Source organism: Mucor velutinosus (genome assembly GCF_035048745.1).
Source record: "Mucor velutinosus strain NIH1002 chromosome Unknown tig00000268, whole genome shotgun sequence".
NCBI classification, from domain to species: Eukaryota; Fungi; Mucoromycota; class Mucoromycetes; order Mucorales; family Mucoraceae; genus Mucor; species Mucor velutinosus.
Window position 1 is genome coordinate 171436 of NW_027041917.1, and position 27576 is coordinate 199011.

A 27576-nucleotide genomic window follows, 5' to 3' on the forward strand; every position below is an offset into this window, starting at 1 on the left:
CATCTGTCTTTTGTGCAACAATGTGGCATGTATGGGAATCATTGATCTTTTATTCTATAGATAAGTAGGTAGTGGTTTGAGATCAGGCTTGACAAATGTATGTTTGGCATGATCTGTGTATAATTGATCGGGTGAATAGTAAGTTTCAATGGTTTTGGAATCGAGTAATTGAGGGAAATGCTCTACTAGTGCAAAAAAATCACTGGCATCATCACCCTTGAAAGATCTAACAGCAGCCGACACCAGTGCAATATAAAACGAGGTGATGGTTTCATGGTAATCTCGACTCTTGACAGGGTTCTTTGAGAAATGGGTGCGTATGGTTTCTTTGATCACTGGTTCAGCAGCGTCTGGTCCCAGCTCTCGTATGTAGTTCCACGCCATGCGTAAATGAGCTCGATGCATCCACTTTGTGCTTGCTAAATCATTGTTGTCTGCAAACGCCTTCATAAACACCTGGTCTCCTACGCTTCTGTAGCATCTGTCATAGTACAGCAATGGTTTGGCTTCCTCCCGCACGCCGTGTTCTCCACCCACGCCTTCTTCTACCTTGAGCACTTTGGTGATCCACATTTCATGATCTCCTAACTGCACCACCTTGTACACTTCGCAATGCATGGCTCCCAAGGTCCCCATCAGCACAGGTAGTCCAGTAATGGGATCGTCGAAAAATGGAATATCCTTGAACTGATCTGCATTGGGCGATGAAAATGCAATGGATTGCTGGACCTGCTCATGGGCTAGCATATTCAACACCATGCTCCCGGACGAGTGCAGTAAATCGGATGCTCTCGATGGTGTCTGCACGCAAAATGAGACCAAAGGCTCTGGCTTCAAACACACGGATGTGAATGAAGCGACTGTGATGCCTCGTCGATGATTGCGATCCTCTGGTTTTGACGTGGTCACTACGACAACTGGTTGAGGAACTTTGCGCATGATACCCCGGACATTTTCAATGACTTTGTTGGGCGTGTTGGTAGACAAGCATCTGGTATGGTGTCGAGGTGTAATTGATTTGGTGATGGTGAAAGCCAGGCCAAGGAGAGACATGGTAAGAAATGAATTGGAAGGGCAAGTAGTAGTGATAAATGCTTGAAGATTGGATGGAAACTCCCCTTCTATGACTGGCAAATAGAGGTGTGCATGAGTTGTCTAGGCAACCATGACGTCGTTTTACTATGATTGAATTGGATGGAGAGAAATCATGCCCAAAAGGACCTTGGTACTAAATAGCTCGTCTCTCTCTATCTCGCTCCCGATGCGTAAATCCGTCATGGCGTAAGAATCTGATAACATGCTGTGTGGGAATTCGATGATCCCAAAAGGCAAATGCATAATCTAAAACTGGAAGGACAATTTAAGGAGAGGCATTATCAGATGGAAATATATCTCGTATTTTTTTTTTCATTCATTCCCTTGTTTTCTTTTGAATTCAATACTACAATATGGCATTTTCCTATCTAGAAGGCGGTAAAACCTTAGAGGGAGTGTCAGCAATACCATCTCTAGACATGATCCATCATGGATCTTACTTTTCATACTTGTCGGAATCATCCTATTCCGCTTGCTCCTCCATGGACGATCACGGCCAGCAGCACCAGTACCAACACCAGCAACTAATCATGCGAAGATTAGGCCTCTCTTCAGAAGACTTTGCTCAACGTCTATTGGCATCTCGAAACGACCATCCGTATAACATGGCTACATTGGACGCTTCTCGCAACCAGATATCAATCATACATCCCTCCCTCTTATCATGCTTTACTCATCTCACGCAACTGAATCTGTGCTGCAATCATCTATCCGCCATACCAGAAGCCATTCTTTGCCTGGATCAATTGCAGCAGCTGTATCTATCGGAAAACCAAATCGAAGCCATGCCTGAAGCCATGCCACTCTGTCTGACGGAGCTGACGGTATTGAATTTAGACAGCAATCGCATGAACGTACTTCCAGAAAGCATAGGGCATTGGAAAAAGCTACGCGAGTTTCGCCTAGGCTCGGAATATGGAGGCAATATGATAGAGGTGCTGCCAGTGTCCGTGTCTGACATGCAAGCCTTGGTGGAACTGGATCTTTCCTTTAATGATTTACAACATGTTGGCACATTGCAAGGATTACAAAACCTCAAATATCTGAATCTCAGTCATAACCGCATAAAATATCTGCCCATTTTGACTGATGATTGCTTTCAATTGAACACGCTGGATGTATCAGACAACCTCATACGGACGATTCCACATAGCACGGCCAGCAGCGTCTTGCGTTTGATGCGACATGGTCGATTGCAAGTACTCAATCTGAGCAACAACAGATTAGAGCTTGTGCCAACAGAGATGCTGGATCAAACACAGACTCAAGTCATCATACAAGGAAATCCATTCACCTTATCATCGCTTCAGCACCAAAATGTGATACAAGATGACAATGAGGAAGAGGAGGAAGATCCTACAGTAATATGGCAAAATGAGACATACACTACTGTAAGGGATTTGATACAAACTGCTATACCTATGATGGACTATCACTTGTATCAGAATGACCAACAAGAACCCCCTTCGATGGAAGAAAGCTCTGCAACACATCATGACCCTACAGAGCAAGACATCAGCATCCACCAGAATCAAGGCCAGCCAATCTACTTGGTGCACTCTCTGCGTGAAATTGCATTGAGATTGCTTGTTTTGGAAGGCGATCAATTGCTGCTCTCAGATGTGCCAGAACATTTAGCAGAAGATATCCGAGAAAACTTACATCTGTGTCCACACTGTCGCTCTCCTTTTATACACGAATGGGTCAGTACAGCTCAACTACGCACATATCAATCGCATCGATCTGTGCCGAGGCAAGTGCGCTTTTGCGGTACAGCATGCTGGTTAGCTTACAAGGACATGTTGCAGCAACAGGCATTGGCAACACAGAGTGAGGTGCACATCACACAGCAACGACACAATGCACTCACTTACATAGCACAAAATGGACATGTATTGGAGCCTGGTTCTTTTGAATGGGTCATGGCTGCAAGTTTAGCAGCAGCCGCCCAAGAAGAACAAGCTGATTTATTAGCAAATGCAATGATGATGATGTGAGGTCCTCACACAGCAATAAACCGAAGGCTCTTCTTCTTTCGCTTCTTTTTCTTGACATGGAACATCCATAGCTCGACACGGTCAAGTTGCTTGTTGGCATCACCGACTTTAGCAATGGTACTTTTCAGATACACGAGTCAAAGTGGAATTAACCTTTTCCTCCAATTGCTGGACGAAAGCCTCGGGTGCAACATAGTCTTCCTTGTATGTAGCAGCATCGCGAAAGTAGTCGACACTGTACACATGGTTCACTTCAATCTTGTCAATTTCATCAAACAAAGCATCCAATTCTTGGGCCGCCTCTTCATTCTTGAGCATTTGTCTATAGTAGATAATTTGACAACTGGTTGCGCAGGTGAGCCATCCATTCATTTGGCAGCAGCAAGCTCCTCTTACCTGACCATGCCACGCAATCTGCCTACAGCTTTTCCAATGACAAGCCCTTCAGCATATCCTCTATCAAATCCTTTTTGCATATTGACCTCTTTTCCTTCAACAATGCCTTCTTTATAGCCAGTCTATGCAACCATCATTAGGAATACTCCAGCGTAATGGATCATACACATGTTTACAACTCACATTGCCATGATCTTCCTGCAAACGTTCCCATTCCTTTTCAGCAAGATTTCTTTCATAAGCAACTTGCTCTTCGCTGTCGCTATTAGCCCAAACATCGTCTTCTATGTCAGAATGTACCATGGTATATAGCAAGTTTGCAAAAGAGATGTGTTGTATTACTAATGCCAATGGCAAAAATTTTATGGACTCTGGGCTTTAAGCTCAGAAAACGACGTCCTTTCATCAATGCAGCAATGCAAATGGTGAGATCCTAGTAGCATTGATTATCGTGGTCACTCTAAGGCACCTCATGCTGTACTATTTGAGCTGTGGCAGAGGCAGCATTGCGCTGTAGCTTGTAGCCTTAGTCAAATGCATCGCTTTTCCGGATCAGATCATATACTTGCTCAGCAACTGAAGACAATATCTACAAAATACAGAAACATGCTGCGGTGCATGTGTGTTAAATGGCATGCCTGAGCCAAAACGTATGAGCATCTCATGTGCATATAGTAATTCATTAGTCGATTCTAGACGAGTCAAATCAGATCCCACATGTACAATCGAGTCATCTGCTTCAATCACCATGGCAACGCACATTTTAAACGGATAAAAATGCCCTGGATCTATATCAGGAAGGTAACGCCCGGTATCCATAAGCAGGCAAGATCAAGCATTTTATGATGAAAATTGTCGCCAAGATCCAAGAAGTTAAGAAATAGTTGATACAGATTAGAATTTTTTTTTGTGATTTGTGTCAGAAACTTCAGGCACACACTTTTATATGACGTACCTCCATTTGGTCGTAACAGATAGGTTTAAAGAAGCTGTTTCTATATATATGTGGCAGAGATATTAAGTGATTTGTTAAATTAGCTTATTGTTTATATATGAGATGAGATATAAAAATAGAATCTTACTTTTTTTTTACAACTCAGGATTGTATTGGAGAACATATCAGGCACTCCACATCATTCTTCACTCTCTGTGCAAAGAGAGAGAAAAGGATCCAGCAGATATGAAATGCACTGCCATGTACAGTCTAATGCAACAGACTAGTGGCAAATTTTAGCTGTTTAGATTTTCCAAATTAAACATTTGAATAAGCTGTAAAATATCAGTTACGCACACATGTGCAACCACAACTCAGTCCTCACACAACTGTAAATTTATATAAAAGAGATAAAGTTTTCATAATTTCTTCTCTTTCTTTTTGCTAAAACAAACTAAATATGAGCTATATCAACACGACAGCAAATAGCAATATTATTGAGTGGAATAAGACTGAAATCATTGAAAACAACGAATCTTATCCCGTATACCCTACTGCAGCAACCAACAAACGCTCGTTAAACACCATGGATCTCATTCAAGAGCCCTTGGACTTATCGCCGCCTTCATCGCCTACCTCGTCAGTGGGCGTAAGCTTCAACGAAAAGAGATCCTACACTACACCTTATATCAAAAACAACATGGATTTCATTCCACCTACACCGTCAGCTACTCCAGAATTCCAGCGTCGCTATAACAACGACATCGAACTAGAGCAATCCGTCTTGAAGCGTCACTCCACTTTATCTTCTATTCATACCATTGACGAAAACAATTTACCTGAAGCTCCCAGGATATCCAGTAGTCCTAGTGTTGTTTCTCTTGGCAGACATCATACAACAGGCCATACACTAAAATCAGCTAGACAGCGTATGGCTGATAAAGAAAGGCTTGGCCTCATGCGTCGTTCTGAAGAGTTTCAGAAAGAGCTATCAGCCAGAAGAAAGACATTTAGAAGACTCTCTCGCTTGATGGATACAACAGCATCAGAAAAGAATGAAGATCCAGATGATGAGCGAGTACTAATGGGAACTCGTATCTCTGAAGGACATCAAAACTATGTGCTCATGTACAATATGCTGACTGGTATCCGTATTGCCGTCAGCAGAGTTACAGCCAAGATAAATCGACCCATCACAGACGAAGATTATGTAGCTGCACATAAACTAGCCTTCGATGTCGTGGGTGATGAGTTGACGCCAGGCGCTAAATATGATTTCAAATTCAAAGACTATGCTCCCTGGGTATTTCGTAATCTAAGAGAAAAGTTTGGTGTTGATCCGGCAGACTATTTAGTAGGTATTTCTCCAGCGGCTGAAGCACCTCCTCTAACATTAACATAGATCTCCTTGACAAGCAAATACATTCTATCCGAGCTAGGCTCTCCTGGTAAAAGTGGCAGCTTCTTTTACTACTCCAAAGACTACCGCTTCATCATCAAGACCATTCATTACACAGAACACAAATTTATGAGGAAAATTTTGAAAGAGTATCATCAGGTATAAATACGATGAAAATCACGTTTTTGTTTACATGTCGTACTAAAGTGTATTGCTTAGCATATTTGCGACAATCCGGATACTCTATTGTGTAGATACTATGGCTTGCACAGAGTCAAATTACCCCACGGAAAGAAGATTCACTTTGTTGTCATGAGCAATGTGTTCCCTCCAAGCAAAGATATTCACGAGACCTATGATTTAAAGGTATAGAATGACGAAGAAAATGGGTAAAAGCGCATGCTTATTTATTTGTTTGTTTGATGATGGTTGTAGGGCTCCACACTAGGAAGGCTTTTACCGGAGGAAGAGATCCGCAAGAATCCATTTGCAGTGATGAAGGACCTCAACTGGGAAAAGAGACAGCGCAAACTCAAGCTTGGCCCCCAAAAGAGAAAGTTATTTATTGGACAACTCGTTCGTGATGTTACTGTAAGTTTATCCTGTCTAAAGGCGAAATGGTCATTTGATGGAATCACTTACTTTTTCCATCTACTACTAGCTTTTATCACAATTAAACATTATGGATTATAGTCTGCTTATTGGCGTGCATGACATGTTGCGCGGAAATAAGGATGGCATTCGTGATACCACACTACAAACATTTCAACCAGATACCAAATCAGTGCAGCGTAGAAACACTTTGATGAATCGTAGAAAGAGCAAAGCCCAAGTGGTTCGCAAGGCCATCGCAGAGGCAAATCCCGATAAACTGGATGTTTCCAAATTACCAGAAGAGACACAAGAGTATGTGCTTTGATTCACCTTCTCATTTACACTATGAATCTAACAATTTATGTCAAACAATCTGTAGGCGCCGCAACTGTGTATTTTATGCTGATGAGGGCGGTCTTCAGGGTACAGATGAAGTGGATAGGCCATTACCTGTACTTTATTCTTTGGGTATTATTGATATCCTGACGCCATACGACATGAAGAAAAAATCCGAACATGTCTACAAATCTTTGACACAGGACAAAAATGCGATTTCAGCTGTCAAACCCACTCAATATGGACGCAGGTTCTTGGAATTTATGGCTGTGGCTGTACTGGAACACAATGAGGACATACCTCATGAATACAAGCTCAAGTCCAGAGCTAAGCATTTCTTTAGACATTAGTTTTCTTTCTCTTCTGTAACATTATAAATCTCTCTCTTCATATATATATATATATATAATACCATCATTTCATCTGTATACTCAATAAAGAAATTTGTTCATGAATTCAGCTTTTTGAATGCCATCAGTTCATGCTATTCATAATTACGATTACTTGTTGAGTGGATAGTCAACCTTACCGGATGTGGTATTATTTGTCATTGCGTTGCAGTAGATCATATCACTATGAAAGGTTTATAGATGTATCTTCTTGACGCATTCTGAAGAAGAGTGTCATTATTTGGCTCATTACTATTGTTCTGATATAACAGATTTCTCTTTTGGTCACAGAAAAATCAAAAACTTTCAGTTTGTGCTGTCTACACGATGATTGAATACGTTCGTTACTTTCATCAGAAGGACACTTTGACGCTTAATTGATATACAGTTACTGCTCTTCTTGCTGAAATTTCTCAATTTGTTGCTTGTCATAAACAACCGCCTCCTTCTCAATTTTGATGCTCTTGCACTTTTGGGATCTATCAATATAATCCTTTCATACGTTTCTTCTCTTCCCTCTCATTTGATGTCGTATCTCTCGGCCTGTTGCTAATGCCCCACCATGTTGCGATCACTCATTGCTATCCTTTCAAAAGGGTTTTCCTCCACAGAACCAAACGTTCCTGAGGAAAAAAAATTTGTACGTTCTGCTTCAAGTAGATCTATTGTTACCCTGCAATTTAAACAGTATCAAATAATTTCTTCGCAAATGCTAATAAAAAGACAATGTCGCGCGCTAGCTTTTCGTTGCTTGATTTACTTTCTCTTTTTTCTCTTATAATTTCTCTGAATTTCGATTTGGAAATTCGAGCTAGAGCTTTGAAAGTAGCAAGTTACTATGACAGTTTTTTGCGTAAAAAATGATGGTGCAATTAGATTTTATATTGAAAACGGTGATGATGGGGAATTGGAGATTTGAGAAATATGCAAATTTTGGACAGATGCTGTTAGTAAAACTTTTTGATTTGTATATAAACCTGGGTCATATGTCTATCAAAAGTTGTAAAGAATACGTTGGTTGAGTAGAGGATGTTTGATTTGAGGTTATTGAGAACAATGTGCATGAGTAATGAGGAAAGATAGTAAAAATGAACAATTTTCAAAGGACTGTACCGCTGGATTTTACTAAGTGAACGCGAGGCTAAAGCTTAGTAGCTTTTGTTTCTTTTTCAATTCTCTATACGATGGTATGGTTATTATAGGATAATAAAAGAAGTTTTGATTATCCCCTGCTTGTAGCTCATGAAATATATGATTTTGAGCAAAATTATGGAGGGAACGTACACCTGGTACTTGAAGCCCTTATATTATAATGGATATAGCGTATAGCTATTGAATGGTCTTTGTTTTGTGCGAATCCAGTGAGTATTTGTCGAGATATGGTCAAAAAGGGGTATCATGCAAAATCATGAACTTTTGTTCAAAATCTGCCTGTGATAGCAAGCGAAAAAATTGGGTGACCTTTTTTGGTCAGGACAATATTGTCAATAGTTCATGATAGAGTCATGCCAAAGCTTCAAACAATAGCTCATTCGATAGAAAATTCTTTGGCCTACAATGTTTAGTAATGCTTAACAAAATGTTTTGACGACAGATACTGATTAATCTTTAGAAAATAGTCAAAAAAAATGCAAAAACAATCGTACCAAATATCAGGTGAACAATGTACACCAGAGAATTAATATAAGTACCATTGTATTTTCCTTTGAATTCTCTACAAGTTTTATATAAGTTTGAAGGTGTGTTTACTATCAAGAAACGCGTAATTTTAAGGTCGATAGTTTTTGGAATCCCATAGATCATCATTCAGAATATTAGAAATTGAAGCTCCGTTCACCCTTTGCATGTGTACATCACACAAGTGTGCATTTGACCAAGCATTTTAAAAATCGGAGCGTATGAAAAGGATCATATTAACTTGCTGGTTTCAAGTTATCAATAGATACTTGACATGTTGAAGAATTTTGTTGTCAAGACTAGACAAATGTAGCTTGCTTTATTCAGGAATAATAAGATTCCCAATTTAAAGTATGTATATTCCCCGCTTAAAATAGGCCACACTGCTGTGAGCATACAATACCATCGTGAGATCTGATAAAGTAGCAGTAAACAAACAAACAGCAGCATAATGTATATGTCAAGCATGACATGGAATAATTATCAGTGTCTGTATACCCTTTAAGTTTATTTTCTGTTATCCTCATTTTATTAGTAATAATAGCTATTTGACATGAAGGATTGAGGCGTAAGTTTGCATAAGCGTATATTGTTCTGGAGAGCACAGGTAGTTAACATCCCGTTGCCGCACCACCATCTCATCAACAATATGTACAATGTCATGTAACTCGTCTATTACCGGGAAAAACATTGCAAACCTGGACAAAACAAAGATCGTTGAATAGATGTACCTTGGGTTTAACAGGCTGCGAGAGTTGTAGATACCGAATGAACAGTTTTTCATGAAATCGTTCAAAACCGTCTACTATTGTTCTCATAGCCAATAAATAAAAAGCCTCGTCTGTTTGCAAGTGAATGAGATGCTTTGCGAATCCATGGCGTATCAGCATGCCCCCTTTAAAAGAATGCCTAGTCGTAGGTTATGTGCTACTGCATTACCTCGCAATGATTTACAGCTGCCTTCTGTGATATTGCCTTGAGAGTGCAAGGGCTACATGTTCAAATCAGAGGTCTAACAGTATCCACTAGCCAATCATCACTACACATCAATTTGAAATCTTTCAAACGTCAAAGCATTACTACCACTCATTGCCTTTTACGTAAGCCGTTCGTGCTGTCAAGTCAATGTAAATAATGTATTAGTTTGATCTCTCAAGAAGCCATCTGCTGTTTTGTATCTCGAAAGTTTGTATTGAGATGTTGAGCATTTGATGGTTGAATCAATAACCAGGTGACCGCTTCTAACTTGAATTTCCGTTGTTGGTCGATATACCCCTCCATCCCATTTGACCCTGCCTGATTTTTTTTTTTTTTTTTTTTTTTCATCTTTTTCATCCATCACATCAATATGAAGTTGAAGCAACTCAAAGTTAGACCCAAGAAGATTCTCGAGGCAAGTCCTTGTATTGCAGAAATGGGTGCATTGTTTGAATGCTGGGCTACTGCTGGTGTTGACGATAAGCGTTGTGCAGCCATTGCTAAATCTTTGACTGGTTGCATGGGCAAGCCTGTAAGTTTGACTATTTTTCTTACCTCACATCATGGAATGCTAATGTGCAATTCAATATAGGTTCAAAGAACCAAAAACACCAACACCATCAACTATCATTTGGCTCGTTTAAGCAAACAATTGTAATCGAATGAACATTTAGACGCAAAAGCAACAACATGCAGCCTTGATTGTAAATGGATATCATTGACAGATTTTTCATATACAACAACACATCCACAGAAAGAAAGAAAGCACATTTCACTAAACACCCTTTACTTTGCCAACTATTGCTTTTTTTTATTCACAATTTTGTAACATATATATACTTTAATAAAGAAGAAGAAACGCCTTCTCTCTTATTAATTCACACATGTATCGCCGTTTATTCCTTAATTTTGACTAGTGTGTAGTAACATACATGCGTGGACACTGGGCTTAGATGGGAGGACTACGTGAATATGAGCGACGTCTCTGGTAATTTGCTGGCGAACGAGATCTTGAGCGTAATCGACGAGGAGCATCAATATTGTTGTATCGTGGGGGTAAAGGTGAGGCAGATCGCTCTCTACGGTATGGGCTCCGAGATCGACTCGTTCTGTTGTATGATTTTTGATGATGATGATGAGAGGGTGGATGCTGGGATCTGTGATGGGGATTTGACAGGCTAGTTCTGGCCCACTATATGAATGGAATTGTTGATTGATGAGCCTACAATCAGCCAAGAGTGTATCGTTGTTACAAACCTGTATGCTCAGCGTATAGCCGTCAATGACTCTTCCGTTCAGTTCTTGGAAAGCATCATCAGCATCTCGGGTTTCCTCAAATTCAACAAAGGCATATCTACATGCAGGCGTCAATATAGCTAACTTTTTCAGTGAACATAATCGACATGATATTTACGGTTTGGCGTTGAAGGTTTTTGGCGCAGGTATGTCTAATCGAACAAGACGGCCATATCTAATATAGCGCAACATTAGCGCATGTTCTTGAGTTTATTCATAACACTAACCTTTCAAATTCATAAGCCAGATTTCTCGCGCGAGTCTTTGGATTGAAGCCAGAGACATAAAGAGTTGTTCTCATTCTGTCTAGTCGTTACCTATTTTTCTGTTTGCCAACGAAAGGAAATAGGGGTGGGGGGGACGAGTTTGTGTGTGTATTTCTTTTTTTAAAACATGATGAAAAATTGTTGTGACATCGCGGGAATCCGAATGTCGCTGGAGCTACTACTCAATACAGCCCTATCAGTCGAAAAATGGCATGGATGATTGGCAATTGGTGAGCAGTGCTCCAAATGATGATATCTCGCGGCAGCAAACAGTACAATTGCAATGCAACATGGAATCAAGACATGAATGGCAGAAAAATGCATTGGATTCCATCAAAAAATAGCAAAAAACACCTTTAAAGTTTAAGTTTGTGCACACATTTATGGTTACCAAGGTTTCTAATATATATATAAAAAAAAAAAGCTTTATTTAATGTAAATGATAAAGTAGAGGCAAAATTATGAAGAAAGAAGGGGAGGAAAGAAATATATATATGATAGTAAGATTTTGATTCAAGAGAGAATGATAAAAAGACGCGACAGTGATGGGTTTACTGTCTCCAACCAGCGTTCAATTGCATCAATGTGAGGACAGCATCCATAGGATACTCAGGCTTCTTTTCCTCACCATTCTCATCCTTGACCTTATCTTCCTCAGTTGACTCTGCTTTCACCTCTGGACCTTCTGCTGGAACCTCTGCTGGCTCGGCTTTGACTTCATCAGTCTCCATCAAATCGTTGGTAGTAGCTGTGGTGGCAGTATACTGCATTGGTGAGTTATGGCCGCTGCTGGTTGCACTGGTCGTATTGGTAGAAAGACCTTGTGCAATGACCTGTTGAAGAGCCTCATTGGCGGCTGCTACAGCGGCTGCCTGCTGATTGTCGTACACCATGTCTGCAGAACCCGAGGCATCCGCATTGTTGTTGTCTTCATTACCTTGATCAGTTGGAGGAGGCTGAATACCATTTGTAAGAGCCTAAGTTTCGAATAGCCAATGATTAATAGCCATGCCGTTAATCTACTCATATCAATTTCTTACCATCATACTATTGTTCAATTGCTCCAATAGCTGGCGTTGCAAATCAGTTGGGAAATCCAATAATTTAGCAGCGGTAGCAGTATCAATTTGTGGTAACGGTGTGTAAAAGTTTTGCATTTGGTTGGCATTTACACTGTTCAGCATGGAAACCGTGTTGGCGTCGTTATTGTTGTTATTGCCATCTGTGTTGTGATTGTCCTCAGTGGATACACCGTGATGTGCTTCAGGATTTGTTGCATTTGGCACGCTCAACACATTGTTGACGAGATGCTTTCTTCTCTCCTTATCCATACGCTTTTGGCGGCGCTTTTCAAATTCTTCCTGAACCCATTGTTGCTTGGCTGGTGAATCCTGACTACCATACAACTTATTGGCTCTCTTGTTGACTCTGCATCTCAAATCATTATCCTTATCTAATAGATGAAAAGGGGGGGTTAGTTTAACTCCATATTCCATACCTGTGATCCCAAAAAAGAAAAAAAAATTGTTTCTCAGATACTTACTTCTCTCTTCATTGTGGATACGCCATTTCTTCTTTCTCTCTCTGTTTGAGGCACGAACACTCTCCTTTTTAGCTTGATCCATTTCCTGGTTGATACGACGAGCTGTTGGTGGGTTTTGAATGGTTTGCTGATGTGGTTGGTCAAGTGGTTGCAGCTGGGGTGTGTGAGAATGGATGGGGACGTTGCTATTGGCGGCTGCGGCGGCCACAGCGGCGGAAAAAAGACTGTTCGAAAGAGATGTATTGCTGTTCACTGCTGCCAACACTGCTTCATGGAGTTGTTGATATGGTTGAAAGGCTGATGTTGTTGATGTGGGACTACTACTAGTCACGGCTATGGTATTGTCATTAGATGAAGTAGCAGCAACAGTGGCAGTCTCATTCTGGGAAGTCACGGAGGGTTCTTCAGTTTTAATATGCGTGTTATCCATAGGAAGTTATTTCTTTCTTGTTTCTTTATAGCAACTCTTTTTCTAGTTGTTGTACGATAGATTAGAAGGCCAAATTCGTATTTGAGATTTGTGAAAAAAAAATTTTTACTGAAAAAAAATATTGTAGGAGGATCAAATAAAAATACTTTTTCCGCTCTTGTTATAAAGGAAAAAAAAAGAAGAAGTGAAAAAAAGAGAGAGCCCCTTCGTTATTTTTTTTTTGTAACTGCCATAAAAACCTGGCCAATGACACAGAAGCTGTGAGTGACGTAGACGTTGGATTCGAACTATGCCACTTGGATTGAAGCTGTGGTTTCGCGGCCACACTCACCCAATCACATTTGGATATCATAAAACTCATCCATCTATTCGATCTGATCCAGATGTAGCTACGGAGAGATTGATGTATTGATTACAAATAGCCTCTGATTCATCTTGAAGCGAATGATGAACGCTTGCACAGCATCTTGATGCATTTTCTTTAGCTGAAATTGGAGAAAATGACATGAGATGAGCTCAAATGTTGAATCCACGATAATGTAAATCTCCGTTGATTTGTATATTCGAGTTCCTGACAGACTGACAATTCGGCGCTCAGTTAATCTCCGTGCTGTTGTGGTGCCTTGGGATTTAGCATTACTTACTGCCATTACGTGAGAATACTCACGATGGGACATCTAAATCAATTCAAAATATGATTATGCTAATTTAGTGATCTGTTACACACTTGGTGAGAAAGGCTAAACATTGCAATGAGTTGAGCATGCAACATCTATGAGAAATTGATTGAATTAGCTCTTCAAATGTGTGGAATCTGAAGCATGTGCATCCACGGTCCTGTGGATTTTAATGTAGAAAAACATAATGTGATATTCTTTAGGTAATGTCGTTCCAATTACTGAGACTAATACCAGCTTCACTGTCATGTTTCACAGGTAACCAGCTGAAAAAGTATATAAAGCACCTTTGCAATCTGTGTGCATTGGGTCTCTATACTTTCTGAAAAGCCTACTTCTATCCAATGTCTCCTGTCGATACAAGCTTCTTGAATCCTAGCTCCAAGCTTTTTCTATCTTTCATACCCCCTAATATTGATTACAGTAAACTCACAATTGAGGATGTTCGCAATAGTCCCAAGGTTCCTTTGAGCGATGACATCCCAAGGCCCAATGTCACCATCGACCGTATGGAAATCCCTGCTGATACTGATGGCCACCCTATTCATGTGGATGTATACAGACCCAAGGACGCTGGAGATGCCATCCTGCCTGCATTGGTTTACTTGTAAGTTGGTACATCATTAGAAGTAGTATTTACCAAATGGCTAACATCGGTACAATGCAAATATCTAGGCCTGGTGGAGGTTGGGGCGTTGCAGCCCAAGGCGCACATCCTTATTTGGCTACAAAGGTATATACTGCATAGTATTAGAGTTTTTTTTTTTTTATACACAAACACGATGCTGACATGTCAGTACAGTTGGCTGGTGAGACAAATTGCGTTGTGCTTCTGGTACAGTACTCTTTGAGTCCTGAGGTCAAATTCCCTGTTGCTTTGGAAGAATGCTACACGGTTGTATCTCATGCCACTAATCCAGAACATGCGTCCAAGCTCAGAGTTGATCCTACGCGTGTAGCATTGGGAGGCGACAGTGCTGGTGGCAACTTGACAGCTGCTATCACTAGTAAGTTGATTAGGCTACATTCTCAGGAGATATACTCACATCATTATATCAGTTCTTGCCAAGCAACGAAACAATCTTGAAAATAGTATCAAATATCAAGTCTTATATTACCCTGCTACAGGGGACAGCTTTGCTACAGAGTCATACAAGAAGTTTGGGGAGGGCTACTACCTAACAACCAGCCTTACTAGAATGTTCTTGGGTAATTACAAAACAGAAGCGGCCAAGGACAGCATTCTTCTTTATCCTGGTAAGGCCACTATTGAGGACGTTGCTGGAGTACCTCCAGCTCTACTTGTTACAGCTGAAGCCGATGTGCTTCGTGATGGTAAGTGGAAATATTAGGTGTGGTTTGCAAATATTGACATTGAGTGCCTTAGACGGTGAATCTTACGGTCGCAAATTAATGCAAGCCAATGTTCCCGTAACTTCAGTGCGTATCAATGGTGTTATCCATGGTTTCATGTCTATCCCAGCGCTTCATTCGCCAGAAACCTTGACAGTGATTGACATGACCACTAATGCTCTCCGTAAAGTGTTCTTCAATTGAGGATGTTTTGTTGATATCATAGCAATAAAAGAATCGCGCATTATTATTGAACTTGCTTGCCATCCCTCATCGTCTTCTATCAAGTCTTTAACTAGCAAGCTAATTGGACATAATGATCACAAGTGTATGAATCAGTAATGACACAAGAAACAACTCCATTAATCGGTGTTGGCCGTTTCAAGCAATAAGAAACTACGGATTATATGTTTAAACTTTCAGCTAGTAAAAGCATTGCCTTGTAGATCCAGTTACTACCGCTGTATCACACAATCGTCAACTCTATATAGCTAGTGGCATGCTAAACACTCGACATTTTATAATGGAAGTTTATAGGAAAACGTCATCTATTGCTGAACATATAATGTAGATTTTCAAAACACCAAATTTATGTCCCACCAAATCACTATCACTGGGCTATTCAAGCGCCAGCATTATCCTTACGAACGACTACCATCTCTACATGAACGAAAGATTTGATTGTGATCTTGCTATGATCACAGGTCTCCACATGGTTCTTTTACTTTCTCCAAAGTGAGCGGAAGGAAGAATGCCTGCTGTGTATTTTAAGCGGTAAAGAGGTTACTTATAACAGAGTACTTGGCACTCTCCGAGTAGAACCACTTATGGAGCATCTACCGCTGACAGGTTACTGACATCAAATGTATCTGAATTTTACTCGTATGATGGGATCAATTCTCCATCGAGACCGCTAGATGGACCTATCAAAACAACTTACTGCCTTTGTCTTTAGGTTGCTGCTGCCAATATACAATTACAATTGTAGTTTGCATCATTCCACTGCTTCTTGAGAGTACTCGCCTTTCTAATAGTTGTTGCTTAGTGGCATACATTTGAAATTTATTCATTAGGCTTTTTTTTTAGATGTTATTAAGATTCGTACCTAAAGTAGCACAAGTTACAAAAGGAAAACAAAGTATTTATGTTAGTTCACGTAACTTTGCGATCGGTCATCCCCATCTTGTTGGCTTCAGAAGCATATGGTGCTGCTGGGGTTATGTGGAGATGTCTCAAGGAACGAGAAGCTGCTGGTGATCTTCTAGTTATAACTATTGACGAATTTCTGACCTCCCAAATTTGCAGTATATGCAAAAATAGGACACTGATAGGCCATTCAAATGTCAAAGGTCAAAGTGTACTTGTCTCAAAATGCATTAAAGGTCCGAATCTTTCTTTTTTTTTTATTTGTTCATTTCCGAGTTTTTTGGATTCGATTCGACTTATTTCTCAAGATTCGACTATGTAGAATGTAAAAATCACCCCACACCCCTAAAGTACTTTTTAAGACGCTTCCAACGATGCCATTTATGAGAATTACTTTGAACAAATTTATCGAGCAATTTCAGAAAATATGAAATGAAGTTTGGGCCAAAATGTAGAGATTTTCCATCTAAAAGTCTTACAAACAAAGTTTCCAGGGTTGCTCTGGGTCGAGAGAAACATTTTCATTTAATATATGCCATAGTAGAAGTCTTCATTTTCAGAGTCAAAAACGCGATCGTTTGATTTTCGATGAAAATCATAAGGTATCCCTGGGGGGGGGGGGGTGGCTAACGTACCAACAAAAAATTTCCTTTTTTCCTTAACGTACCAACAAAATATTAAAGCTCATAAATGCACACCCTGTCCGGCAGTGCTGTAGCAGCGCTTGCTTTGTCTGCTATTTTTTCCTCGAGTTAACGTACCAACAAATTGTCTCTAGACATTGATAGACTTGCAAGCTTCTCGTATTGCAAGTAATATAAATACAAGACGATGAATGACAAAAATGCAAGTTTTTGGTTCCTATTAAGTATAAATTTGTCAGTATAGGCTTTCAGTTTGAGTTGTGGTGTAATTTATTGATTTACATTACTGTAAATTTGTGCAGTCCAGAGAATGATTTTGAGCTTTACCAAAATCAATATGCCTCCTATTCAAATTAGAAGTTGCACAGACTGCAGAACTGCCCTCTTAAAGAATTTCAGCTATCCATCCACCAAAATGTGATTCACGCTGTGTAAATAAAAGCTGTAAAGCAAAAACATTACCAATTTTGACAGCTTTCAAGCCTTCATATATTGACATGTAAACCTTTCTGAGCCACCGGAATGACACCAAATTGTTGTATCCGAGTAGTAGTAACTTCCTGACACCGTTGCTCAACTTTTTGGAACCAAAAAAAACATGGCCAAAGTTCCACTAAAAACCATGAGGTACCCCTCATGGTTTTTTACGAAAATTAAACGATCACCTTTTTCACCTTGAAAATAGAGACTTTTACTATGGTATATACTAATTCAAAACGTTTCTCTCGATTCAAAGCAACTTCTGAAACCACTTTTCTGAGGTTTTCATATGCAAAATATGTCTATTTTCGCTAAAAACCTCATTTCATGTTCTGCCAAATTGATTAATAGTTTCATTCAAAGCACGTATTATAATTAGTGCCATTGGAAGCGTCTTGAAAAGTACTCCAGGAATGTATTAGGAAGCGTAGGGTGATCTTCACAATCCATATAGTCGAATCTCGCAAAAGAGATCAATCAAGTCGAAAAAGGACGATATTTGACCAATCTTTAGCAAAAAAAATATCTGAGTTTGAATTAATTTTGGCAGGCTTCGCTGATGCTGGCTTACCCGAATGCCTTTCTGATGATGACAATGATAATTGCGATACTGACCCAATGGAGACCATATATTTGAAAGAACAGTTACTTAGTCCAAATATATGTATATATATATTTACTTTTGTTCAGAGTTTTTCCCTGTAAAAGTATCTTTTGCAATGACAATAATCTCTCACTGTTAATTGAATGTCTAAGATTTATGTGATATCTCTGAAATGAAATGTTTTCGGCGAGAGCCCGCGGGAAAACGCCGTCATCCAGGGTAGCACGATCGATTGGCTACTTGCCTTATACATGAGATCAAATACATTGTTAGATTTAGTTGACATGTCAGGATTGAAAAAAAAATGTATGGCGAATGAAGAGGATATTTTGTTGGTACGTTAGCCACCCCCGGTATCCCTCGTAGATTTTTGTCAATTTTCGACGATCCCAAAAAAGTTGAGCAAAGGTGTCAGACAGTTGCTGCTAGATGAAAGCGATTGTTTGGTGCTACTCTGGCGGTCTGAAGCGGCTTCTAGCACGAGAAATCACGATTCAAAGGCATCCAAATTATGCTGTGTTTTGCGTATATTTGACTGACAAAAGGTGATGACTGTATACTGCCAGACCTTACTTGGGTTGTTCCCATTGATACAAATATGCAGCATCGTAAGAAAGTCAGATCCACAGGTACAGCTTGCTTATGGAGGGTTCGGAAGTAATATGCAGTGGTAACGTTACTTCTAGAATGTCTATTACTCACATTAGACTCACGATGCCAATGCTCTACAAATGTAACTCATACTTGACAGCATCATCCTTTGATTATCACTCTAGTTGCTGATAAGATATGTTCTCTATAGACACCTTCTGGCTATCATACATCGGCATTGTTCGTGATCCAGTTGTGCCTGAATTGGCTTTGGTACCAGTGTGAATGTAAGCTTGCCTAGTGAAAAGAACAGCGGCTTATGCGGTATGACAGAGCCTTAGCTATTTACATTTGAAACACTGCACTAGTCTGCCATACCCAAAATCGATCCACTGCATGTCAAAATCAGTCGCGCCCGCGCCCAACAACGAGACCGATGTCGTCTATTCAAAATCAAATTTTTCATGAAACGCGTTTTGGTAACTAAAAATTTTTTGCTGGGAGTCTTTCTTCTTTTTTTAAACTTTTCATCTTTCAGAATGGTAAAGAATAGCACTCACCAAATCGAAAATGTTGCTAGCAATTAACCCTGAAATTTGAACATGCTAGAGCTCTCAAAACAACGCTGAACGCAAGAGAAGAAGAAACAGCGATGTCCATGCTGCCAGTGGTGCTGGTGAGGATGACGCCCACAGTAATTCTCCTGGACCCTCCTCCATGTTCCCATCATCTCCTGCTCCCTTCTTTTCTGAGGCAGAGTACAGAAACGAAGCTGAGGAAGAGGATCTCATTGATAATGCTTTTGCTGACGACGATGACATTAACAACTCTGATAATGGCGATATCGATATCTTCCAAGATGCTGAAAGGTAATGCAGTGTAAACCGTTGAGAGCATGACAATGTGTATTGACACATACGATAGAGATTACGCTGACAACGAGAGATTGGATAATTATGAGCAAGAGGGTGTCGATGATACGCACTACGAACCCCTGGATATTGGAGCTCGTAACGCATTGGATAACAACCTGAACAGACGTGATGTAGAGATCAGAAGAAGAGAAGGCCGTGTTGCAGGTGCTTTCATCTACGGCTTGGATGATGATGCAAATGACACTCAACCTGCTGTCAGAAGACATCGTCATATCTACGAGGCACAAGAGCTTGATCAAGATGAGGATGGTGTTGTAAGTGTCATGTTCATTAAACTCGCCACTCAACCTAACAGTATCGCCCCATAGCCTGAAATGTCACTCAGTGATCTTCGAAACATGAAGGATTCTTCCATTGCTGTATGGATCACCAGAGAGGCAGTGCGTCGTGGTATCAAGCGTGAATTCAAGGATTTCTTGCAAACCTATGTAGATGAACACGGTACATCTGTGTATGGTGAGCGTATCAGAGATATGGGTGAGCGTAACAAGGAGTCATTTGAAGTGAATTACGAGAATTTGGCAGACAGCAAAATCATCTTGGCCTACTATCTATCCAACTCACCCATCGCCATGCTGAAGATTCTCGATGAAGTCGCATTGGAAGTCACCTTGTTGCAGTTCCCTGCGTACGAACGCATTCACCGTGAAATCCATGTCCGTATCACTGATTTGCCTGTCAAGAACACATTGCGCGAGTTGAGACAATCTCAATTGAACTGCTTGATCCGTGTATCTGGTGTAGTCACTCGCCGTACTGGTGTATTCCCTCAATTGAAGTGGGTCAAGTTTAACTGTGGTAAATGTAACCACCTGTTGGGTCCCTTTTATCAAGACATTCACAACGAGATCAAGATCAACACATGTCCCAGTTGTCAAAGCAAAGGTCCCTTCAATGTCAACATGGAACAGACTGTCTATCGTAACTATCAAAAGCTGACAATTCAAGAATCACCAGGCACTGTTCCTCCTGGTCGTTTGCCTCGCCATAGAGAAGTGATTTGTCTGTGGGATTTGATCGATCAAGCCAAGCCTGGTGAAGAGATTGAGGTCATTGGTGTCTATCGTAACAATTTCGATGCCTCGCTCAGTACCAAAAACGGCTTCCCTGTATTCGCCACCATCATTGAAGCCAATTTCATCAACAAGAAGGAAAACATGTTTGCAGCCTACAGATTGACCGAGGATGACACAAAGCAAATTTTAGCAATGGGTAAAGACAAGCGTATCGGCAAAAAGATCATGAAGAGTATTGCACCTTCCATCTACGGACACGACGACATCAAGCGCGCTATCGCTTTGGCCATGTTTGGTGGTGTCCCCAAGAACATTCAGGGCAAGCATATCATTCGTGGCGATATCAATATCTTGATGTTGGGTGATCCAGGTACTGCCAAGTCGCAATTTTTAAAGTATGTGGAAAAGACAGCCCATCGTGCAGTCTATACAACCGGTCAAGGTGCAAGTGCTGTCGGTTTGACCGCTTCAGTTCACAAGGATCCCATCACCCGTGAATGGACATTGGAAGGTGGTGCGCTTGTGCTGGCTGATCGTGGTGTTTGTTTGATTGATGAGTTTGACAAGATGAATGATGCTGATCGTACTTCTATTCACGAAGCCATGGAGCAGCAATCCATCTCAATCTCCAAGGCTGGTATTGTTACTACATTGCAAGCTAGATGCTCTGTCTTGGCTGCTGCTAATCCTATCCGTGGTCGCTACAACTCCTCCATTCCATTCTCTCAAAATGTTGAGTTGACAGAGCCTATTCTCTCTCGTTTTGATGTGCTCTGTGTCGTCAAGGATTTGGTAGATCCTGAACAAGATCACATCTTGGCCACCAATGTCATTGGGAGTCATCTTCGCAGCCATCCCCTTCACAACGACGCAGATCAGAAATTCGCCCAGCCCAAAGACAACGATGCCGACATCATCAACCAAGACTTGCTCAAGAAATACATCATGTACGCCCGTGAAAAGATTCAACCCAAACTGCAACAAGTGGATGAGGACAAATTGTCGCGTCTCTATTCTGAATTGAGAAGAGAATCACTCGCTAGTGGCAGTATCCCTATTACAGTGCGTCATCTTGAATCCATGATTCGTCTCGCTGAAGCACACGCCAAGATGCACTTGAGAGAGTATGTTCGTTCAGACGATGTGGATATGGCCATTCGTGTAGCATTGGACAGTTTCATCAGCGCACAAAAGTTCAGTATGATGAAGGTGCTTCGCAGAGTAAGTGTGGATTGATTTACAATGAGTATAAAGCCAGGTACTAATACACACTCCCACAGCGTTTCATGAAGTTTATCAGAAACTCGCGTGATGACCATGAATTGCTATTTGCCACATTGGACGATATCTGTGTGGAGAAGCGTAAACTGTATCAACTTCGCTACAGACGACTCCCTACCGAGGTGACCATCACTATTTCAGAATTTGAAAACAAGGCCAAGGCATTAAACATCCAAGACGTGCAATCATTCTTCCACTCTGAGCAATTTGAAAGCAACAGATACACGTTGAACTCTAGTCAGGGCTTGATTGTCAAGCACTACAGCTAATTTATATACATATATTTTATTCATCCATCTCTTTTTTTATTGTAACATTAATAAATCCCTACAACTACACTATATTGCTACTACTACTACTACCACTACTTTTTTATGGCAATGACTCGAAGTCTGACGTACATGACCACCCATTTACCATCTTCTCTCTGGAAGCTGGGTTGAAGGTAATCTTGCACTTCTTGAGCGACCTGCTTGCGTTCCTGATCGTTACTCAAATGCTCTAAAAAGGCAAATCCAAAAGTTTCAATCCAACCCTTGATATCTGTGTCCAATTCCGTCATACGAGGTACCAACTCTGCTTCCTGTACCTGGAAACCATTCTCAGCAAGCATCTTACTGTAGTGTTCAGCTGATGGAAAGAACCAAGGTGAAGCGGCGTTACCGTCAATGCCGCGTTTGTTGAGAGCATGGATCAACGCATTTTTGATTTCTGTTTATAAATAGCTGAAACGTCAATCACGGCCTATATCTATAAATGTATCAAACGCGTGTATTACCTCCACAGTTCATGAAACCACCGAATTCTGCAACAAATCGTCCATGAGGCTTCAAAATGTGGTAAATATTTTGAATGGCCTTGGCAGGTTCCTCTTTCAACCAATGAAGGGTTGCGCTAGAGAACACAGCGTCATATGGATCCGTCTTTTCTTGGGAATCGAACCAGGCAGCCAGGTCATACCCATTCACGGTATGATAGGTGGTGTTTTGAGGAGGGTCATCTTGCTGTGCGCGTAGAATCATGTCCTGACTCGCATCAATGCCAGTAACAGATTGCGCTCTTGATGCCAATATCTTGGTCAATACACCATCCCCACATCCAAAGTCCAATATACGTTCATTGGATTGAGGGTTGAGTTTATCAAGGATCACAGAACCTAACTTTGGTACAAATGAGGCGTGTTTTGCGTAATTGGAAGCAGACCAGTTATCTTTTTGAGGCGTTGTTGTCGTCGTCATAATTCAATGCAGTACAAATATTATTTTAAAAAAAGAAGCTTTTGAAAGGTTTATATATATACTAATGAGCAGTGGTGGGCTCCAAGAGGAAAAGTTTACCCTTGGATCAAACAATGTCGTACCTGAATTATTCAATTGGTTGAGTTTTCATGACGCATGATAGCTACAGGTCGAGATCAAGTATTCTGAAAGGCAATGTACTCATACTTTGTTATGTTGCATACATAATACGAGAAGAGATAAGGAAATTATAGGCAAAATGAATGACCTAGCTTCGTCTTTTAAGGAAATACTTTGCATACGTAAAGCGAAAACACCATAACGATCCCACTGGCAGATGGCAATACAATGACCAGCCTTGATTCGCTGCGTATGGCGTTTCTGTAAAACCAACTAATTGGTAAAAAAAGGGGATTTTTATCGCTCAAGCGTTTATGCGATTTAGAGAGGGGAAAAAAAAGAAAAGTTAGTACGACTCATACATGTTGATATATCTCTTGTGAGGTACCAATAGGATATTACGCTGTGTTTCCTTTTTCAATCTGCAGTAAACAGAATGCAAACACAAGCAAAAAAACGCCATGTTTTCGTTCATATTTATGTGTAATTAAAGGCATTTGTACTCATGTGCAAAACCCTAACGTAGGTTCGTAAATTAAATTCCCATTTTGCTACAGTGATTAACTCCCGAGAAGCCTCTCCAATCGCTGCCTGTTTGATGCCCATCACCACCTTACGCGTGTGTGGCACAAGAAAGAACACTTTCTTTTACATCTGTGCGGCCAATTTTTACTCCTTTCAGGGAGTCGCTCTCCATAAATCATACGATTTTCAATGAAAATGACACTTTTCATATAAAGTTTTTGATATCTTTACTAAACTTTCTTATACGAGCAACACAATTTATGCAGAGAATGCAATTTTTTTTTATTAGATAGAATGATATAGAAGAGAATGAGAATAACGTAGATTTAAAGTTGGATCAATCGAGCCGGAATAAAAAAAGAAGCTTTCTATGAAAAAAAGTTTACAAAAGATGGAAAAAAAAAAAGAGTAAATGAATGCATCATATATATCAAAAGAACACTGACAGTGTGTATTGGATTGGGGCAATAAGGGGGTTATAAGGGGCATATAGGTAAATATAACATATTTGTACCAGACAAACAACAGGGAAGAGGTAAATCAAGCACATTACAAGAGCTGCTTCTTCTTTTTGAGATTGGCCTTTTGCTTTTGCTTGATCTTGAGTAATAAACACGGAGGTGGCAAGATGGAAATGTCCTCTTGTCTGGTAATTTGCACAGCATTTTTCTTCTTATCTCTCTTCAAGTGTCGATTCAATGCGTCTTGTCTGGCAAAAGATTTATCACAGAATGAGCAAGGGAAAGGTTTTAACCCGAGATGAAGCTTGGCATGACGGTTGCGATCATGCTGTCTAGCAAAGGCCTTGGGACACATATCACAAGCAAATGGCTTCTCGTCTGTGTGGGTTCTTCTGTGTGATTTGAGATTGTATGTACGAGTGAATGCCTTTGTGCACCCTTTGTATTCACATTGGAAGAGAGATCCAGAACGTATAGAAGTATGATGTATATGGTCGTCGTTAAAGGAAGATCCAGAGTAGACAGAGGCAGGAGATGACATGGAGGAACCAGAAGAAGAAGCAGTAGAGGAGGAGGAAGGATTGCGTTGATGATGGTGGTGTTGATGTTGTCCAACATGACGAAGTGTGGAGGATGTAGGAAGAAGCGGGAAGGCATTCGAGGCGCTTGGTTGCACAGCCATATCATATACATCAGAGGACACATTCATATCCATTGGAGATCCACAGACATACAATTGTTGAAATTGATGTTGTTGGTTCTGTTGTTGAAAGGTGTCTAATTCAATTGAAAAAGGAGATTCCCGTTGAGATGTGTAACAAGAGGAAAGAGAAGATTGCATTAACTGATAAGATGTGGATGTTGTAAGTGGTTCTTTGCTGTATGATGTGGATGATGTAGCGGATACATTGGATGGAAATAAGACATCCTCGCAGTCGAATATACTAGAGGCAACCAAAGCAGCATTGGATGGAGTAGAGACTTGACCAGTATAGTAGTAGAAGGAGGGATCGTACATGGATTGATTAGAGTTCAAGATGCCACTGCTGGCAGATGTGGTATTAGTGGCGGTAGAAACCCCCAAAGCAGCCAGTTGAGGTTGTTGGCATGTAGTGTTTGAGCCATCTAATTGTGGGAATAAATCATGGGATGTAAGGCTTGAATGATACATTTTGATTTTAAATCAAAGAGAAAAGGAAGAAGAGGGAAGAAAGAGGTTAGAAAAACAAGATATTTATTCAAAACCATGGGCACACAACAGCGCACATCTTGTAACACAAAAGTCAGTTGTAGCAGTAGAGCAAGAAGAAAGGGTTGTTTTTTTTGGGAGGTTTTCTGATTCACATGATGAACAGGTAAATAACACCTTTTTGTTGATATACCACAAAGTTTATCTGTATACGTACTTTTGATCCTCCAATTGGCCTTTTTTTTTTCGCTAAAGAAACTATAGAGATTTCATGCAGATGGACTTGAAAAGCATGCTAAATGGGATATTTCTTTAATTCGAAATAGGCGAGATTTGCTGTGCAAAATAAGACTTGCAACATAGATAATACTATAGTATACAGTCGTAAATGGTAGCTCAAATATATAAAGGTTTCCTGTAGACACACAAAATAAGAAATATAAGGTTCCCTATTCTTTTTCCACCCGATCCATCAATTCAAATTACCATATTCAGGCAACCGACTTACCAAAACTCATTATGGTTATTTCTTTCAAAATTACTGTTTGTGGAATAATGGAATAATCATAGGTAACCATGAAGAAAATGGTATAGAATCGTAATGTACCATCAAACACATTGTATATATCGACATTGGACAAATTACATGCAAAATGGACGGATTTTATTTAAATAATGAAAATATCGTATCTAAAAGAAAATAGAGTGACATTGGACAAACCAAATGCTTATCTAATACTCTTGATCTGATCTGTCGTATTTTAATGTAGATACATATGCGAGTGGCCATTCCGAAGAGTCGAAACTGATGTCTATCTCGGATGCATCTAATATTGCTAGGGGACGGTCGCCATGTAGATCAGTTTAAATGATGGTTACCATGGTAACCATGTAGTATTTTTAGATCCACAGTGCCAAAAAACAGAGAAATGAGAGATAAATGAATAAAAGGGAAAGAAAATATGAAATTGTAAATATCAACAACATTTCCGTAATTTAAAAAACGGTTTATTCGGGTAGTGAACAAAAGGGGATAGTAGCACAAGCTTATTTATTTGTAGTGGTACAATGCATTCAATTACAAGCAATAAGGTCCATATAATAATACAGACAGTTTTCGATTATGTCTATAATGTCCTTATATATCTTCTAGACAGTTGCTCCTGAAATTATTCATAATATTGGTAACGTTGCCTCAACTAAACACCCCAAATTCTTTGAGTGTAGATCACCCCAATATGCTCAGGTAGTACGACACATGGTAAATGTAAATTAAGATTAGCACGACACAGCTTGAGCGTCACCACCATGTTGTTGAGATTAAGATAGTTTCAAAATCACCCTTCTAAACCTCTTTCACTTCGCGAAATGCTTTATACTTCTTGGTCACTTTATCCAAAATTTACCGAGAACTAGCCAAATGATTCCCAATGTCGCAATATGACATTTACTGAGCATTGGTGTGTATAAATGCCTTCCAATACTAACCCCGAGTCCACGGATTTAGACAAGAAGCTTTTTCCCTTGTCAAATCTTGCCTTGCTTACTAAATTCTTCTATAACAAACACTTACGAGTCGATCTCTATTTAGCAAAGCTTTGGTCACTTCTTCTAACATAGCCATCAATCTAGCGTTTCACTGTAATCAAGTGTGATTATGGCGTAATCCCGAATGCACGGGTTTAGTCCAGGAGCCATTTTCCCTTGTCAAATCTTGACTTGATTACCAAATCCTTAATAACCATCACCAACCAGCTAATTCGCTTTTGACCTAAAAAGAAACCTTGATTTACTATCTAATACGAGTATTTATGCTTCGGATGGCTCTCTATCTTCGCTTCGCTTCGGTGAAACCCAATCTGCGCAGCGGCAACTGGTGCTACCGATTGCCCTTGCGTATCTTATCAGAATACTGCTACTTTCATTTTGGCCTTCAACTTTCACATGAAAAACATTCATATTGTCTGTGGACCTGATTCTTATCTG

At 40.2% G+C, this 27576-nt stretch overlaps 11 protein-coding genes across 11 annotated transcripts; 5 read left to right on the forward strand and 6 right to left on the reverse strand.

The window, feature by feature from the left end:
• Nucleotides 1–54: 54 nt before the first annotated feature.
• HEM13_2 (Coproporphyrinogen-III oxidase) lies at nt 55–1053 on the reverse strand (the record flags this gene model as incomplete). Its single annotated transcript, XM_064823184.1, has 1 exon — nt 55–1053. The coding sequence occupies one exon, from the start codon at nt 1051–1053 to the stop codon at nt 55–57; it is 999 nt and encodes a 332-aa protein (XP_064678496.1).
• A 395-nt stretch (nt 1054–1448) lies between these two features.
• ATC70_003830 (uncharacterized protein) lies at nt 1449–3092 on the forward strand (the record flags this gene model as incomplete). The annotated part of the gene is made up of 1 exon (XM_064823185.1): nt 1449–3092. One exon carries the CDS (start codon nt 1449–1451, stop codon nt 3090–3092), a length of 1644 nt encoding a protein of 547 aa, XP_064678497.1.
• Nucleotides 3093–3200: 108 nt separating this feature from the next.
• MAK5 (ATP-dependent RNA helicase) lies at nt 3201–3791 on the reverse strand (the record flags this gene model as incomplete). Its single annotated transcript, XM_064823186.1, has 3 exons — nt 3201–3435; nt 3489–3610; nt 3672–3791. 3 exons carry the CDS (start codon nt 3789–3791, stop codon nt 3201–3203), a joined length of 477 nt encoding a protein of 158 aa, XP_064678498.1.
• Nucleotides 3792–4882: 1091 nt separating this feature from the next.
• On the forward strand, nt 4883–7101 carry ATC70_003832 (uncharacterized protein; the record flags this gene model as incomplete). The annotated part of the gene is made up of 6 exons (XM_064823187.1): nt 4883–5776; nt 5825–5980; nt 6041–6187; nt 6257–6412; nt 6483–6727; nt 6795–7101. The coding sequence occupies 6 exons, from the start codon at nt 4883–4885 to the stop codon at nt 7099–7101; spliced, it is 1905 nt and encodes a 634-aa protein (XP_064678499.1).
• Nucleotides 7102–10165: 3064 nt separating this feature from the next.
• On the forward strand, nt 10166–10453 carry ATC70_003833 (uncharacterized protein; the record flags this gene model as incomplete). The annotated part of the gene is made up of 2 exons (XM_064823188.1): nt 10166–10327; nt 10388–10453. 2 exons carry the CDS (start codon nt 10166–10168, stop codon nt 10451–10453), a joined length of 228 nt encoding a protein of 75 aa, XP_064678500.1.
• A 291-nt stretch (nt 10454–10744) lies between these two features.
• ATC70_003834 (uncharacterized protein) lies at nt 10745–11392 on the reverse strand (the record flags this gene model as incomplete). The annotated part of the gene is made up of 4 exons (XM_064823189.1): nt 10745–10987; nt 11053–11149; nt 11210–11266; nt 11319–11392. 4 exons carry the CDS (start codon nt 11390–11392, stop codon nt 10745–10747), a joined length of 471 nt encoding a protein of 156 aa, XP_064678501.1.
• Nucleotides 11393–11908: 516 nt separating this feature from the next.
• Nucleotides 11909–13330, reverse strand: ATC70_003835 (uncharacterized protein; the record flags this gene model as incomplete). Its single annotated transcript, XM_064823190.1, has 3 exons — nt 11909–12334; nt 12398–12810; nt 12901–13330. 3 exons carry the CDS (start codon nt 13328–13330, stop codon nt 11909–11911), a joined length of 1269 nt encoding a protein of 422 aa, XP_064678502.1.
• A 1021-nt stretch (nt 13331–14351) lies between these two features.
• ATC70_003836 (uncharacterized protein) lies at nt 14352–15564 on the forward strand (the record flags this gene model as incomplete). Its single annotated transcript, XM_064823191.1, has 5 exons — nt 14352–14614; nt 14683–14740; nt 14810–15014; nt 15067–15342; nt 15395–15564. The coding sequence occupies 5 exons, from the start codon at nt 14352–14354 to the stop codon at nt 15562–15564; spliced, it is 972 nt and encodes a 323-aa protein (XP_064678503.1).
• A 3800-nt stretch (nt 15565–19364) lies between these two features.
• Nucleotides 19365–22326, forward strand: ATC70_003837 (Nudix hydrolase domain-containing protein; the record flags this gene model as incomplete). The annotated part of the gene is made up of 5 exons (XM_064823192.1): nt 19365–19367; nt 19435–19694; nt 19750–20014; nt 20069–21997; nt 22057–22326. 5 exons carry the CDS (start codon nt 19365–19367, stop codon nt 22324–22326), a joined length of 2727 nt encoding a protein of 908 aa, XP_064678504.1.
• Nucleotides 22327–22421: 95 nt separating this feature from the next.
• Nucleotides 22422–23295, reverse strand: ATC70_003838 (Electron transfer flavoprotein-ubiquinone oxidoreductase (ETF-QO); the record flags this gene model as incomplete). Its single annotated transcript, XM_064823193.1, has 2 exons — nt 22422–22768; nt 22836–23295. The coding sequence occupies 2 exons, from the start codon at nt 23293–23295 to the stop codon at nt 22422–22424; spliced, it is 807 nt and encodes a 268-aa protein (XP_064678505.1).
• Nucleotides 23296–24489: 1194 nt separating this feature from the next.
• On the reverse strand, nt 24490–25572 carry ATC70_003839 (uncharacterized protein; the record flags this gene model as incomplete). Its single annotated transcript, XM_064823194.1, has 1 exon — nt 24490–25572. One exon carries the CDS (start codon nt 25570–25572, stop codon nt 24490–24492), a length of 1083 nt encoding a protein of 360 aa, XP_064678506.1.
• Nucleotides 25573–27576: the final 2004 nt, after the last annotated feature.